This window comes from Acomys russatus, chromosome 31, assembly GCF_903995435.1.
Source record: "Acomys russatus chromosome 31, mAcoRus1.1, whole genome shotgun sequence".
In the NCBI taxonomy this organism is placed as follows: Eukaryota; Metazoa; Chordata; class Mammalia; order Rodentia; family Muridae; genus Acomys; species Acomys russatus.
In genome coordinates, this window is record NC_067167.1 from 4,227,581 (window position 1) to 4,244,253 (window position 16,673).

The 16,673-nt window shown below is 48.5% G+C and overlaps 1 protein-coding gene across 1 annotated transcript in view; it reads left to right on the plus strand.

Annotated features, from left to right (window-relative positions):
* Catsperd (cation channel sperm associated auxiliary subunit delta) overlaps positions 1–16,673 on the plus strand; it is a gene marked incomplete at its 3' end in the record, with an annotated part of 46,701 nt that overhangs the window by 3,848 nt on the left and 26,180 nt on the right. Inside the window, exons 3-7 of the mRNA XM_051172742.1 lie at positions 174–250; positions 1,760–1,832; positions 4,743–4,860; positions 6,567–6,631; positions 13,147–13,260. Of these exons, the coding sequence (XP_051028699.1) occupies positions 174–250; positions 1,760–1,832; positions 4,743–4,860; positions 6,567–6,631; positions 13,147–13,260 (447 nt within the window). The remainder of the gene's footprint in view (positions 1–173; positions 251–1,759; positions 1,833–4,742; positions 4,861–6,566; positions 6,632–13,146; positions 13,261–16,673) is intronic.

The following is a 16,673-nucleotide window of genomic DNA, read 5'->3' on the forward strand; positions in this document are numbered from 1 at the left end:
AGAGGTGGAAACAGAGCGTTTTCTTTTTGTTCTCTTGAGGCAAAAATCTCACCTAACCCAGACTGGCCTTGGTTCTTTCTGTCTTGAGGGTGACCTGGGCCTCCCGCCCCCACCCCCGCCCTCACCACTTGGCCTGCACCCCTTCCTGGCTAATGGGTCTGTGCTGTCTGCAGGACGTGCTGTTTTACGCCTACCCGACCACACTGGTGCTCAGGGACCTGTGCGAGAGAAACGTTTTCTTGTACCTAGGGTGAGCCATGACCTCCGCGCCCTCTCCCACCACCCCGCTCCTGCTCCTCTCTCCACACCTCTCCACTCCCCTGTCCCTTCCTTCCCCTGTTCCTCCCTGCTTTATCCTCTGTCCGAGCTTCTCTTTCTTTAAAAGCCAACCATCTCTGGCCCGCATTGTTAGTCTCTGGCCCACAGGGGAATCCTAGCTGGGGCTGGGTGGGACCACACACAGAGGAAGACTTGGGGGCACAAGCATCACCACTCTAGGGACAGGCGCCAAGCCTGTGGCTTCTGCTAATCACGGATTGACTATATATGAGATATATATGTGTATACATTTATATATGTGTGTGATTATTATATGCTTACTTTTAAAAATTACATTTGTTTATGTGTGTATACAGCTGGGCGTGCCATAACACCTGTGTGGCGGTCAGAGGCCAATTTGTAGGGGGCCACTTCTCACCTTCCATCCTATCAGTTCTGGGAATAAGCCTCAGGTGGAGTGGGCGTGGTGGCGCACACCTTTAATCCCAGCATTGGGGAGGCAGAGTTGCAAGCACATAGATGTGAGTTTGAGCCCAGCCTTGTCTACAAAGCAAGCCTAGAACTGCCAAGATAACACAGAGAAACCCTGTCTTGGAAAATTAGAAAACAAACTAACAAACACAAACTCACATGGTCAGGCTTGGTGACAAGCATGTAAACTTTTTTGTTGCTGTTGTTTTGCTTTGTATGTTTTTTGAGACAGGGTTTTCTCTGTGTAACAGCCCTGGCTATCTTGGACTCACTTTGTAGACCAGGCTGGCCTCGAACTCACAGAGATCCACCTGCCTCTGCTTCTTGCATGCTGGGATTAAAGGTGTGCGCCACCACACCCGGCCTCCACAGAGACTCTTAATCCTCTGGTGGACAGCAAGCCTGTGCCACCCCATACCTGGTCTATTTCATTTGTGGCCTTTTTTTTTTTTTTTTTTTTTTTCCCTTTTGTGACCCTATGTCATTAAAAAAAAAAAAAAAAAAAAAAAAAAACGCCAGGGCTGGGCGTGGTGGCGCACTCCTTTAATCCCAGCACTCGGGAGGCAGAGGCAGGTGGATCATTTTGAGTTCGAGGCCAGCCTGGTCTACAAACCGAGTCCAGGATAGCCAAGGCTACACAGAGAGACCCTGTCTCCAAAAACAAAAACAAACAAAAATAAATAAAAAATAAAGTTAAAAAAAAAGCCGGGTGTGGTGGCGCACGCCTTTAATCCCAGCACTCAGGAGGCAGAGGCCAGCAGATCTCTGTAATTTGGAGGGCAGCCTGGTGGTCTACAAACGGAGTCCAGGACAGCTAAGGCTACACAAAGAAAGCCTGTCTCAAGAAACCAAACCAAACCAAACCAACCAAACAAAAGCAAGCAGGAAGACACATTCTAACAATATGCTGTACCTGGGTCACTCTGGCTGGCAGGGAGCTTGGAAAGGAGATGGTCACAGGCCCAGCAGCCTGAGGAACTTCCTGAATCCACTTTTCTCTTGGTTGCAGGGAGAAGATTTTCATGTCGAGGAACAGCTTTCGGACCAGCCTCCCACCGCTCACCATCCCCAAGTCAATGGCGGTAGATATTTCCCCAAGCTATAACTCCAAAGGAGTCGCATTCAGAGGAGACTGTGTGGTTCAAGGGCACGGGTCTGCCAGCCTTGAGTTCTTGTACTGTACACTCTTAGAGATGCTGAGTCCCAGAGAGGAAGGACTCATGTCATTCCACCTCTGATAGAGTCCCAACCCCCACCCTCTCCTTCTCTCTCTCTTTCTCTCTCTCTCTCTCTTCTTTCATCCTTGTAATTTTTGCCTTTCTCCTCTTCTGGTTCCCTTCCCTTCAAATATTTATTTGTGATTGTATTTTTATTCTTTGTAGATGATGTTTTGTCTACACGTCTGTCAGTGTACCACTTGTATGCCTGGTGCCTAAGGAGACCAGGGGAGGGTGCTGGATCCCCCCCTGGAACTGGAGTAACAGGTGGTTGTGAGAGTCTGTGGGTGCTGGCAACCAAACCTAGGCCCCTTCCAAGAGCAGTCAGTGTTCTTGGCCACTGAGCTCTGGCCTCTCCGGATCGTTGAGAGAAAAGGATGCACACAGGTCAACAGAGACCGGCTTTGCCTTCCTAGCTTAGCCCCCAGCCAGATCATTGCAGACCTAGTTCTCAGTGTGGACAGAGCAAGTGAGTTGGTGGCCAAGGAGGTGGCCAAAATGCACAAAATGCACAAAATGCACAGAGAAGCACGGTGCTCAGAGGTTGAGAAAGGAGGAGGCCTGAAGCCCACTTGCCACCAGCCCAGCCCAACAGAGAACTCCAGGGTCAGTGAGACCTGATGGCAGACTCTGAAACCACAGACGCCCAATGGTTAGAGCACTGGGTTCCATTCCCAGCACCCAAATGGCCGCTCACAGCCACCTGTTACCCCTACTCTGGGGTTTCTGATGTTTCCGCTTCCTGCCCCTGAGGTACCCAAAGGCATGTGCCAGACACACATACACATTGAAGAGAGGGAGAGACAGAGACAGAGACTGAGAGAGACAGAGAGAGACACGGGCGTGGTGGCTCATGCCTGTAATCCCAGCACCCAGGGAAGCAGAGGCAGGTGAATCTCTGAGGTCAAGGCCAGCCCGGTCTACAAAGTAAGTCCAGGACAGTAAAGGCCTCACAGAGAAACCATGTCTCAAAAAAACAAAAAAAAAACAAAAACAAAAAGCTTTTTAAAAACTATGTTTAGAGCCGGGCATAGTGGCGCATGCCTTTAATCCCAGCACTCAGGAGGCAAAGGCAGACGAATCGCTGTGAGTTCGAGGCCAGCCTGGTCTACAGAATGAGTTCAAGGACAGCCAGGGCTATACAGAGAAACTCTGTCTCGAAAAACCAAAAACAAAAAAACTAGAGGTCCTGAGTTCAATTCCCAGCAACCACATGGTGGCTCACAACCATCTGTAATGAGATCTGGTGCCCTCTTCTGGCCTGCAGGTGTACATGAAGGTAGAACACTCATATACATAAAATAAATAAACCTTAAAAACAAAAACAAAAACTATGTTTATTTTGTATGTATGAGTAACTCCATGTCTGACAGGACACCACGAGCATGCAGTGCCCGGGGACACCAGAAGGGAGTATAAAGTCCTCTGGAGCTGGAGTTACAGGATGTTGTGAGCTACCCTGTGGGTGCTGGGACCTGAGCTCTGATATTCAGGAAGAGCAGATGGTATTCTTCTTCTTCGTCGTCGTCTTCTTTTTTTTTTTCAAGACAAGGGTTCTCAGGGTAGCCTTTGCTGTCCTGGACTCACTTTGTAGACTAGGCTGACCTCAAACTAACAGTGATCCGCCTCCCTCTGCCTCCCAGGTGGCAGCCGGTATTCATAATTGCTGAGGCAAGACACTTCAGTAGGATAGGCTGAAGAGGGAGGAGGGTCATGAGTTCAAGGTCAACCTGGGCTATACCTTTAAAAAGAGTAAAATTTGGGCTGGAGAGATAACTCAGAGGTTAAGGGCACGGGCTGCTCCTCCAGAGGTCCTGAGTTCAATTCCCAGCAACCACATGGTGGCTCACAAACATCTATAATGAGATCTGGTGCCCTCTTGTGGTGTGCAGGTATATATGCAGCCAGAGCACTGTATACACAATAATAAAGAAATCTTTTTTTTTTTTTTTGGTTTTTCGAGACAGGGTCTCTCTGTGTAGCCTTGGCCATCCTGGACTCACTTTGTAGACCAGGCTGGCCTCGAACTCACAGCGATTCGCCTGCCTCTGCCTCCCGAGTGCTGGGATTAAAGGCGTGCGCCACCACGCCCGGCAATAATAAAGAAATCTTAAAAAAAAAAAAAAAAAAAAAAGAATAAAATTTAAAAATAATAAGGTAGAGAGTGGTAGAGGCATTAGCTGGTGGTTTCCACACTAGCACATGGAAACATGTGTCACACATACACACACACACACACACACACACACACACACACACAGAGTAAATAAGCAAACACCTATTGCAGGGAGTGGTGGTGCATACCTTTAATCAATCCAAGGGTTTGAAAGGCAGAGGCAGATGGGTCTCTGAAGTTTTAGACTATTCTGAGCTAACTCTAACCAGCTGTACCCCCACTATGTGCTTGCTCTGACTTTATCCGGATCGAGAGATCACAGGATCTGGGGTCACCCTGGAGACAGCACTGGGCACCTCTATGAGAGCATGTCCAGGTGGCATTTGTTGAGGCAGGAAGACCCACCTTAACTGCAGGTGCTGCCACCTCGTGGTCTGGGGTTCCTGGACTGGATAAAAGAGAAAACAAACTGGGTGGGTACCAACACCCAACCCAGCTCTCTGCCTCCTGGCCATTCATCATCTAGTCATCTAACCCCCCCCCGCCCCACCTCACCCCTGCCGCCATAATGGGCCATGCCCTCTCTGTGAGCCAGAGCAAGCTCTCTAACCCTTCAGCTGCCTGTGTCATTTTGTCACGGTGTGTGTCATTATTCGTAGGTGGGAGTGCCATCAGTCACCAGTGCCCATTTTACTATTGACTCATTACTGGTGTTCGTGGTGAATGAAAAAGTCTACACTTACAATTACCTCGAGGACACCTGGAAGAAGCCAGCAGGTGTGTGCCCCCGTGCCTTCTGTTTACTGTCACTGCACTTTGTCTTGTTTTGTTCTTGAGACATGGCCTCATGTAACCCAGGCAGGCCTTGAACTAGCTATGTAGGCAAACAGGCCCTTGAACTCATGGTCCCCCCGCCCCCACCTCCCCAGAGCTGGGATGGCAGTCGTGCACTGCCATTCCTGGTTTGTTTGCTGCCAGGTAGAACCTGGGGCCTGTGAATGCTAAGTGATAGAAAGTTCTACCCATGGAGCCATAGCCCCATTCCTCGGTTTGGTGCAGTTTGGCTTCCCCCCCCTCCCCCGCCCGCCCTTTGATTGTGTGTGCATTAGTGTTTGCCTGCGTGTCTGTCTGTGCATCGCATGTGTGTAACATCCATGCAGGCCAGTGGAGGGCATTGGATTCTCTAAAGCTAGAATGACAAGTGGTGGTGAACAGCCCTGTGGGTTCCCGGAACTGAACCTAAGTCCTCTGACAGATCAGCCACTGCTCTTAACACCCCTCCCCCTGGTTTTTTTGTTTGTTTGGGGGGGGGGTTTGTTTGTTTTGTTTTGTTTGTTTTGTTTTTTTAGTTTTTCGAGACAGGGTTTCTCTCTGTAGCCTTGGCTGTCCTGGACTCACTTTGTAGACCAGGCTAGCCTCGAACTCACAGCGATCTGCCTGCCTCTGCCTCCTGAGTGCTGGGATTAAAGGCATGCGCCGCCTCCACCACTGCCCAGCCCCCTGGTTTTTTTGTTTTGGTTTGGTTTTGGTTTTTCCAGACTGGGTTTCTCTGTGTAGCCTTTTGGCTGTCCTGCACTCACTTTGTAGACCAGGCTGGCCTTGAACTCACCACCCCCAGCTCAGCCCCTTGTTTTATTTGTTGTTGTTTGTTTGCTTGTTTGTTTGTTTGTTTTGAGAAAGGACATCATTATGTAGTGCAGGCTTGCCTCGGGTTCACAATCCTCCTGTCTCAGTCTTAAGTCCTGGACTAAGACACTGTGCTACCATGCCTGTCCTAAATTTTTTTTTTGTTTTTTTTGTTTTTCGAGGCAGGGTTTCTCTGTGTAGCCTTCGCCATCCTGGACTCACTTTGTAGACCAGGCTGGCCTCAAACTCACAGCGATCCACCTGCCTCTGCCTCCCGAGTGCTGGGATTAAAGGCGTGCGCCACCACGCCCGGCTATATTTTATATTTTAACTAAGGAGAATTCAAAATGTGCAGCCAAAGCCTGGCATGGTGGCACACACCTTTAATCCCAGCACTCAGGAGGCAGGGGCAGGCAGATCACTGTGAATTGGAGGCCAACCTGGTCTACAAAGTGAGTCCAGGACAGCCAAGGCTACACAGAGAAACTCTGTTCTGGGAGGCAAGGCAGAATGCAGCCAGGTGTGTTGGCACAGGACTCTCAGCCCAGCCTTGGATGCAGCCAGAAGCAGGAAGTTTCACAAGTTGGGTGTCAACCAGGGATGCATAGCCACTTGCAGGCCAATGCGATCCTGTCTCAAAAAGAAAACAAAAGAAAAAACAAAGGGACTGGAGACTCACAACTGCCTATAGCTCCATCTCCAGGAATCTGATGGGCTCTCCTGGCCACTAAAGGCACCTGCTCTATATTATGTACACACTCATATACACAAACAAAAATTAAAATTCACACACACACACACATATATACAATTCATATATGTTATAATGTATATATTTTAACATATCTTCCCTTCAGGTATATCAACGCCTGTTTCACACATTAGCGGCGACATTTGCTGTTTCAAAACCAGCTTTTGCATGGTAAGTTGGAATCGTGCATATGAAGAGCAGTCTATTCTATTACAGATGGTTGTGAGCTACCATGTGGTTGCTGGGATTTGAACTCAGGACCTTTGGAAGAACAGCCAATGCCATCTCTCCAGCCTGAGCAGTCTATTCTAATGCAAATACTTAAGAATGATTAGGAGGGGTTGGGGATTTAGCTCAGTGGTAGAGCTCTTGGCCCTGGGTTCGGTCCTCAGCTCTGGAGGGAAAATAATAATAATAAAAATAAAAAGACCAAATTAAAAAACAACAAAACAAAACAAACAAAAAGAATGATTAGGAGTAGAGAGTAGCCATTCGGTGGTATCCCTTCCCCAGACTCACAGGAAGGCTGGCCAGTGAGATGGGAAGGGCTTCAGATCTCGAGCAGTACTCGAAAGTCGGCCTCCTTTTATTATTTTGTGTGTGATATTTTCTTGGTTTTTAAGGCAGGGTTTCATATAGCCCAGGTGAAATATAACTTTAAACTCTCAATCCTCCTGTGTGCACCTCCCAGGGGCTCAGGTGACAGGCGTGACCCACACACGCGGCCTATGCTGTTATACACATCGCCTTCTCCTCCTTTTTAATTTTGTTTTGTTTGTTTGTTTGTTTTTGAGACAGGGTTTCTCTGTGTCGCCCTGGCTGTCCTAGAACTCACTCTGTAGACCAGGCTGGCCTCGAACTCACAGTGATCCGCCTGCCTCTGCATCCCAGAGTGCTGTGATTAAAGGCGTGCGCCACCACCCACCGCCTGGGTTTCTCTTCCTCCTCCCCTTCCCCTCTTCCTCCCCTCCTTCTTTTTAATATACCCGGTAAGTCCGGAAGGTGGAGTTCCAGGCCAGTGTGGTTTTCACAAACCTGTTTCAAAAAGTGAGAGGGAGAAAGGGAGCGGGGGAGGGGAAGGGAGAGAGAGAATGTTGGACCCTCTGGGCCCAGCTGGTGGTCACCATCTGGGCAGGAGCAGTAGGACAGACAGCATGGGTTCCACCCCAGGCCTCACTGCTGCTGCCGCTGAGAGTCCATAGCAGTGGCTGTCAGTCTGGATTTCTGGGTTTAGATTTCTTCTGCCCCACTCTGTGCCCCAAGGGGGTGGTGTAAGTGTCAGCTGGTGCCACTGCAAATCTCTGCCCCCACTGCTGCTCACTGACAAGAAGCTCCCCATGACCCGGGCTGAGAGCTTTGGTGGAAATGAGTATTGCCAGTTAAGCTAAAGATTGGTCTTGGATTTGTTCATTCCACAAGCCTAGGACCCCAGAGTTCCAAGTGTTAAACTCAGGTCTTCTTAAGTTTATTCCTGGAAGCCCATTTGAGAGACAGAGTCCAAAGTCGATGCAAAGGCAAAGGAGTTCATTAGCCAACGCGCTCTGGGGTCCAACAAGCTCCGTAGAGATGGGAGACCCCATTCTGTAATGGTGGAGGGTCTAAATACCCTCTCACAGAGAAAGAACTTAACAACCATGGTTAGTTATCAACAGGTGACCTTTTAGGTGAATGGGGTCTGAGGTAGTAAATTCTAAGTGGGGGAGATAGCTTTCAAGTATGTGGGGTCTGAGGTAGTAAATTCTAAGTGGGGGAGATAACTTTCAGGTACGTGGGGTCTGAGGTAGTAAATTCTAAGTGGGGGAGATAACTTTCAGGTACGTGGGGTCTAAGGTAGTAAATTCTGGTTTATTTGTTTGTTTGTTTCTTGAAACTGGGTTTCTCTGTGTAGTCTTGGCTGTCCTGGACTCACTTTGTAGACCAGGCTGGCCTTGAACTCACAGCGATCCTCCTGCCTCTGCCTCCTGAGTGCTGGGATTAAAGGCGTGCACCACCACACCCGGCTAAGGTAGTAAATTCTAAGTGGGGGAGAAAGCTTTCAGGTACGTGGTGTCTAAGGTAGTAAATTCCGGGGTCAGGGTTGAGGTGGAGGCTACTGGAGAATCTTTAACTCGTTCTCGGTTTGTTCCTGTTATCAGCCTGCAATTTTCAGCTTGTTTGCTCAGCTGGCAAATGCTGGGTCTGAGCCTCCTAGAATCTTGTTTCTTTAGCTGAAAATATCACTGCTGAGCCCAGGCCATCTAGCCAGCTAGCTAATAATGTCACTGCTGAACTCAAGCCATCTAGAATCTCACACAAGCAGGTTCAAAAACTCAGCCTTGGCCTCTCTCCTCCTGTAGAGTGGGCCTCGGCTACAGAAAGAGCTGTGCTCTGAAAGTCAGCCGCAGGTGGCATGGCCAGGGCATTCCCCTTTCTTGTCTTCCCCCTGCACCCCACATAGCACTCCCTGGCTACAAAAGCCAGCCAGCAGAGAGGAGGCATCCAGCTAATTTATTCTCTGTCTTGTGACCATGATGTGTGGCTCTTCAGCAACAGGCACTCGCTAGCTAGGTCTGGTAGATGAGCAAGACGCTTGTGCTGTTGGGAGCCCTGAGGGTCCCCCTGACCAAAGGCTCACTTGGAGGCCTGCCACATCTGGCCTGGGGCTTTGTAGATTAACCAACAGCTTCTAGGAATGCAGTGTCCGTGCCTGCAGGCTCTCTCTCAATTAGCTCTTTTTGTGTGTTTGTGTTTTATCTTTTCTTTTCCAAGACAGGGTTTCTCTGTGTAGCCTTGGCTGCCCTGGATGCCCTGTAATAGACCAGGCTGGCCTTGAATTTACAGAGATCCTCCTGCCTCTGCCTTTCTAGTGCTTGGATTAAAGGTGTGCGCCACCACACCCGGCTTACTTCTGATTTTACATTTAATATTTTGAACTGTGGTTTACTTGGTGGTGGGGGGGGGGGGGAAATCACTGAATCCACCAAAAGTGAAATCATAGCTAAGGGGTCCAAGCAAGGCACAGTGAAACCACCAAGCTAGACCACTCCATGGGTAGAAAAACAGTTTATTGGGGGAACAAACCGCTGAGTCGCCTCGCCAGCAGCTTGGTGGGAGTGCACACGGTTTTATGTGAGAGTCAGCGGGGCAGGGGGTGGGGGTGGGGGTCTTTGAGATGCCACTGACTGTTTGGAAGCTCTGCCCGAGTGATAGTTGACAAAGGGAAGTAATGGTTTCCTGAGGACATCATGGGACTTCTGAGGGATGCTGAGCTTAAATTTCTGTTTACCTGGTAAAAAATCTGCTCTGCCTTGGGCCTAGAGCATCATCTTATGTCTTGGTCAACAGCACTGCCATTTTGAGGTCCTACTTTGTGACCTAACAAGGGGGAGCTACCATCTAGACGCATCTATGGCACAGAATTGTCCTTCATTCAACCCTTTGATAGCCACACACGACTGGAGACCACCCGTCCCCGTAACTTCATCATCTCAAATAAATATCCTAGTTACCGTTCTCTGGCTGTCATTAGACACCATGGCCAAGGCAACTTACAGAAAGAGGAGTTTATTGGGGTTCACATTTGTAGAGGGTCAGTCCATGACCATCATGGTGGGAACATAGCAGCAGGCACATAGGCAGGTGCTGGAACTGCGGCTGAGAGCACACATCCTTATTTGCAAGCAGGAGACAGAGAAAGAACTAACTGGGCCTGTTGTGGGACACCCCCACCACCACCACCACCAGTGACAGGCCACACCTCCTGATCCTTCCCAAACAGTTCCACCAACTGGGAACCAAGGCCCACGAGCCTTCAGGGGCCGGCGCCATTCAGACACCACAGCATTGAACGGAATCATACAGGGTGTAGCCTCAGAGATTTTATCGGCAAACCTCACCAGAGAGACCCATCGAGTTTTGTGTGCGTGTTCATCCCTCACTCCTTTAGAAAGTGCTGAGCAGTTCGGCTGTTTCTTCTTTTTGGTTGTCAAAGGCAAAGCTGTGGCAAGCACAGTAGCTCTTGTTTGTTGTTCTCGGCTGTGTGGGCCTCAGAGGCAGGGTGTTCAACGGAGATCAGGGATTTGGATTAGCTATAGCATTGACATGGGAACCTAAAGTGGCGAGGCTGTATTTCCCTGTGGTGCTGGCGAGGGGAGAGCTCTCCTGTGTGTACTCACTATATATAGGTGTAGCTGATATTTGCTATTTTGTGGGGTCTTTTTCTCACTCTTCCCCCAGCCGCCTCCTCACCATTTTACCCCCCTAACACCAGATAGGAACGAAACAAGGACAGAGGAGAGAGAGGAATTAAGAAAATTGCAGAAGCTTATGTCTTTTCTTTTGTTTCTTCTTTGACCACAGCTCCTAGCAAACTGCAACCAACCTCTCTAAATACCCAACAACCACTGACCCTGCCTCTCCGGGCCCTAGAATTTATGTACCCTTTGAAAAGACCCCAGAATTCGAAATGTCCCACACGGTGGCAGAAGTTATCTGCAGCTGGCAAAACCACACCTCTGCTGGAGCCTGAGGCAAATCATAGTCAGCCTCTTTGGACAGTCTGAAGCAGCCCCATGCCCCACACCTGGGATAAAAACAATAACATATTCTTATAACATTTTTGTTTGCAGAGAAATTTTAATTCAGAACAATTCTGTTATGGCAAGAGATCACATCCAAAGACCTTCTAGGTCTGTGTGATCTGGCTGGAATACAAACATGCCTTTAACCCAGGAGACAGACACAAGCAGATCTGAGTTCAAGACCAGTCTAGTATAGAGCAGGTATGAGGTAAAGAAAAGCTCAGGTCCAGGTGTGGTGGCACACGCCTTTAACCCCAAACAATGAAAGTAAAGTTAGTTGGTAGAAGGAAGCACCAGTGTTTGAAAGTCATGCATAAGCCGGGGGGTGGTGGCGCACGCCTTTAATCCCAGCACTCGGGAGGCAGAGGCAGGCGGATCGTTGTGAGTTCCAGGCCAGCCTGGTCTACAAAGCAAGTCCAAGACAGCCAAGGCCACACAGAGAAACCCTGTCTCAAAAAAGAAAAAAGAAAAAGAAAAAGAAAGAAAGTGATGCCTAATTGCTTGGCAGAAAAAGTGACAAATCAGAGAAATATTTGACGTACTAGGATATATCCAACTCTTATGAGAAGAGAGAGGAAAAGGAAGCTACTTAAGGGGCAATGCAGACAGAGAGAGAGAGAGGAGGCAGTTTTACCAGAAATTTTACAGAGAGAGGTTTGAGCCGGAGAATAAGGATCCGGAGATTAGAGCAGCTTGCTGGAGTTAGTATAAGGCCAAACAGCAATTCAGAAGCAAAGAGAGAAGCCAGACTGAATCAGTCAGCTGGGAGAGGAGTTGGAGCCAGAACAGCTGAGTTGAACCAGCCAGCCCAGAGCTCAGCAAGAACAAGTAAGAGTGAGCTTATTAAGCAGTAAGTCTCAGAAGCTAAACCATTCTAGGCCTAGGTTAGAGTGTATGGAGGCTGGAAACTTCCAGGAGTAGGCCTAGGTTAGCAGAAGGAGGCAGTAATCTCCTGAGACAACAACTGAACAGATGAATAAAAGTTCCTTTCTATGTGTGTTTTTTAAAGAAACCAAAGTTCCAAATGTGTTCCTATGTAGAGGTTTTCATGTAGACACAAAGTTGTCCATGTGTTTGGTTGGCTAGGTCAATGAAACTAACCCTCAGGTATAGCCAAGGATGACCTGGAATTCCTGACCCTCCACTTCCCAAGTTCCAGGAAGGGGTCATGTGCCAGCAGCTGGGTGTCTGTGGTAGCTGGGGGATAGAACCCGGGACATCCTGCATGCTGGGAAAGCAGGCCACCACTGAGCATTCTTTTATATATATATATATATATATATATATATATTTTTTTTTTTTTTTTTTTTTTTTTTTTTTTTTTAAATTTATGTGTGCTGGTGTGAGGGTGTCAGATCTTGGAGTTACAGACAGTTGTGAGCTGCCATGTGGGTGCTGGGAATTGAACCTGGGTCCTTTGGAAGGGTAGGCAGTGCCCTTAACCACTGAGCCTGCTAGGCCCAGTGGTTAGAAACCACAAGCCGAGCCGGGCATGGTGGCGCACGCCTTTAATCCCAGCACTCGGGAGGCAGAGGCAGGCGGATCGCTGTGAGTTCGAGGCCAGCCTGGTCTACAAAGTGAGTCCAGGATGGTCAAGGCTACACAGAGAAACCCTGTCTCGAAAAAAAACCAAAAAAAAAAAAAAAAAAAAAAAGAAACCACAAGCCATCTCTCCAGCCCCCCACTGAGCATTCTTTTTTTTTTTTTTTAAGGTTATTTATTTATTTTATGGTATATGTAAGTGCTCTACATGCAGAACAGAAGAGGGCAGCAGATCTCATTATAGACAGTTATGAGCCACCATGTGGTTGCTGGGAGTTGAACTCAGGATCTCTGGGAGAGCAGACAGTGCTCTTAACCTCTGGGCCATCTCTCCAGCCCCCACTGAGCATTCTTTTTTTTTTTTTTTTTTTTAAAGCTTTTTTAATTTATTATTATGTATACAGAGCTCTGACTACATGTACACCTGCAGGCCAGAGGAGGGCATCAGATCACATTATAGATGGTTGTGAGCCACCATGTGGTTGCTGGAATTGAACTCATGACCTCTGGAAGAGCAGTCAGTGCTCTTAACCGCTGAGCCATCTCTCCAGCCCCCACTGAGCATTCTTATGATGTCTTCTCCAGGAATTGTCGAATGCTCTATTTGCGTATCTCCGTGGTGGCCTGCTGCCTGACACCAACATATACGTCTCTGACAACGGAGGAAGCTCGTTTACTCTCATGGAGTCTGACAGACTGGTATGTGGCAAAGAGAGTCAAAAACAAAGAGTGGAGGTGGCTCTGGGGAGGTCCTGACGGCCCCCTCTGGTTTGTGAGCAGTTAACACTGAGGGTGAGGAGAGATGCTTGCTTCAGTGCTATAGCCGTGGTCAGTGGCTGCTGGTAGTAACCCCTCAGTCACGCCCCTGCTGGCCGCCCTGGTGGAACCCATTGGCCTAGTGTGATGGCTACTTCTACGTCAGTTTGATACAGCCTAGAGTCATTTGTGAAACCACAACAGAGAAAATTTCTGCCTTCATCAGATTGGCCTGTAAGGCGTCTTCTTGATTGGTGATTGATGATAGATATGGGAAGGCCCAACCCACTGTGGACAGTGCCACCACAGGCAGGTGGGCCTGAGTGTATAAGAAAGTAGGTTGAGTGACATGTGGGGAGCAGCCACTAAGCAGCGTTCCTCCATGGCTTCAGCTCCCGCTCTGAGTTCATTTGGTGATAGGCTGTGCTGGGGAGCAGTCGGGTGAAGTTAAACCCTCTCCTCTTCCCCTTGTTACTTTTTTAAAAAAAATATTTTATTTAATTTTAATTTATACGCGTTGATGTGGGGGTGTCAGATCTTGGAGTTACAGACAGTTGTGAGCCGCCATGTGGGTGCTGGGAATTGAACCCGGGTCCTTTGGAAGAGCAGGCAGTGCCCTTAACCATTGAGCCATCTCTCCAACCCCCGCCCCCCCTTGTTGCTTTTGGTCCCAGTGTTCATCAGTGAAAGAAACCCTGATGGAGACAAATCAAAAGTGTGAAATTAGAAAGAGGAGGAAAATGCTAGGTGTGATTAATACAAGCCAAGAAAAATTGACAGGGGCCAGGGGCAGAGGCAGGTGGATCTCAGAGTTCGAGGCCAGCCTAGTCTACAGAGTGCATTTCAGGACAGCCAGGATTACACAGAGAAATCTTTTTTTTTTGTTTTTGTTTTTTTGAGACAGGGTTTCTCTGTGTAGTCTTGACTGTCCCTGGACTCACTTTGTAGACCAGGCTGGCCTCGAGCTCACAGCGATCCGCCTGCCTCTGCCTCCCGAGTGCTGGGATTAAAGGCGTGCACCACCATTGCCCGGCTACACAGAGAAATCTTGTCTTGAAAAACTAGGACAAAAGCTGACAGACATGGGTGTGAAGTAACCATAGTGAGCCCCTGAGGCAGGAGGATTACCTAACTGAATGATCCTGGGGATAGATGAGCAATATGGCAAGACCCCAGGTGAGGTTTTTAACTTATTGTTTTGTTTTGTTTTGAGATAAGGTCTCTCTGTGTAGCCTTGGCTGTCCTGGACTTGCTTTTTAGACCAGGCTGGCCTTGAACTCACAGTGATCCGCCTGCCTCTGCCTCCTGAGTGCTGGGATTAAAGGAGTGAGCCATCACCACGCTCAGCTCCCAAGTGAGATTTTAAATACAGACAACCAATGCGCGTGCACGCACGCACGCGCACACACACACACACACACACACACACACACACACACACACACACACACACAGTCTGTTCTTCCAGAAGACTCAGGTTTAGTTCCCAGCTTCCGCTGGTGGCTCACAACCATCTATAACTCTAGCCCCAGGTGATCTGTCCCCCTCTTCTGACCTCTACCAGTACCAGACATTTGGTACACAGATACACATGCAGGCAATCCACCCACACACATTAGGAAAAGCCAAAACTGTCCATTCAGGATTCCAGAAGGTGCCAGTCTCAGGTACCCAGGAATGGGTGCTGGATAGGAAACAGAATCCAGCTTGGGTATGAAGGCACTTGAGAGGCTGAGCCAGGAGGAGAGCAAGTTCAAGGCCAGTTTGGTCTATAGAGTAAGACCCAGCTCAACAAACGGAACAACACATCAGAAACTCATCTCTCATGCTTCCAGAGGCTCGCAAGTCCCGGTCAAGGTCCCTGTTGACCCTACTGTTAAGACGGCATCTCTAATTTTAAGATGGCTGCCCATTGCCGGGTGGTGGTGGCACATGCCCTTAAGCCCAGCACTCAGGAGGCAGAGGCAGGTGGATCTCCGTGAGTTCAAGGCCAGCCTGGACTAGAGAGCAAGTTCCAGGACAGCCAGAGCGGTTACACAGAGAAACCCTGTCTCAAAAAAATAAAAAACAAACAAACAAACAAAAAAGACCAAAAATCAAGATGGCTGCTCTCCAATTAATTCCAAAATGGTTTCCTTCTAATGCCAAGATGGCATCTCAATGCTGTGTCCTGAAAAGAAGCTAGCTGGGAAGGAGGGAAGGGCATGTGACAGAAGCATGAGGAAGACCTCCAGCCTTTCTGTGGGAGGAAGGCTGTGACGTGGGTATGAATTGTTCCTAAAAGCCTTGTAAGGAGAAGGCTTGGATTCTAATGCACTTAGCCACAGGACTCTCGGGAGGTGATGAAATCTGAGGGATTTGACTTCATGAATGGATTCGTGTAGTGTGTGGTTTCTCTTGTGCTCCCAGCCCTTTAAAGGGTCCCCAGGTGCGAGTCAACTGGCTCTTTAAGAATTCTTAGCTGGAGCCGGGCGTGGTGGCGCACGCCTTTAATCCCAGCACTCGGGAGGCAGAGGCAGGCGGATCGCTGTGAGTTCGAGGCCAGCCTGGTCTACAGAGTGAGTCCAGGATGGCCAAGGCTACACAGAGAAACCCTGTCTCAAAAAAAAAAATTCTTAGCTGTCAGGGCTGCTTGACCCTATGACCTTCAGTGTTGTTTGCCACTTGGATTTCTGGGACCAGGATAGGATATAAAAAAGCCAGCTGATGCTGAGAAAGAGAATTGAGCTAGCAGAGTGAGAAGAGAAGGCAGTTGGTGCAGAAGATTTAGGAGACAGGTGAGCCAGGAGAAGAGGGGCTAGGGCAGTCCTTACAGTTGGGAGCTGCTAGTTTTGGGAAAGGTGGGAGAAGGGACCATTTAAGCAAACAGTTGGAGAACTGAAGGAGGAGCAGTTGGGAGAAAAGTTTGATGGATAGGAGAAACATTTGAAGGAAGATGGGCTGGCAACTGGGAGAAATGGTTGGGGAAGAAATTGGATTTTAGGGATCTCTCTCTCTCTCTCTCTCTCTCTCTCTCTCTCTCTCTCTCTCTCTCTCTCTCTCCTCTCCTCTCCTCTCTCCTCTCCTGTCTTGAAAAACAAAGCAAAACTATATATATATTTTATTTATATATATATATATTTTTTTTTTAATGTGGGGCTGAAGAAGCAGGGAAATATGGGAAACAGAACAGAGTCAGTGTCACATGTTGTCCTCTGTCCCCTTCCCCTGTGGCAGTGGTATACTGGAGGGAGGAGATTTACCTTCCTGAGCTTGACAAGTGATATAGATTATATTCAGGGCTAAACACAAGACACCAGGTTGTCTCAAGTGATAAGTATGTTATTGTCACATGTGTCTGACTCACATGCACCATT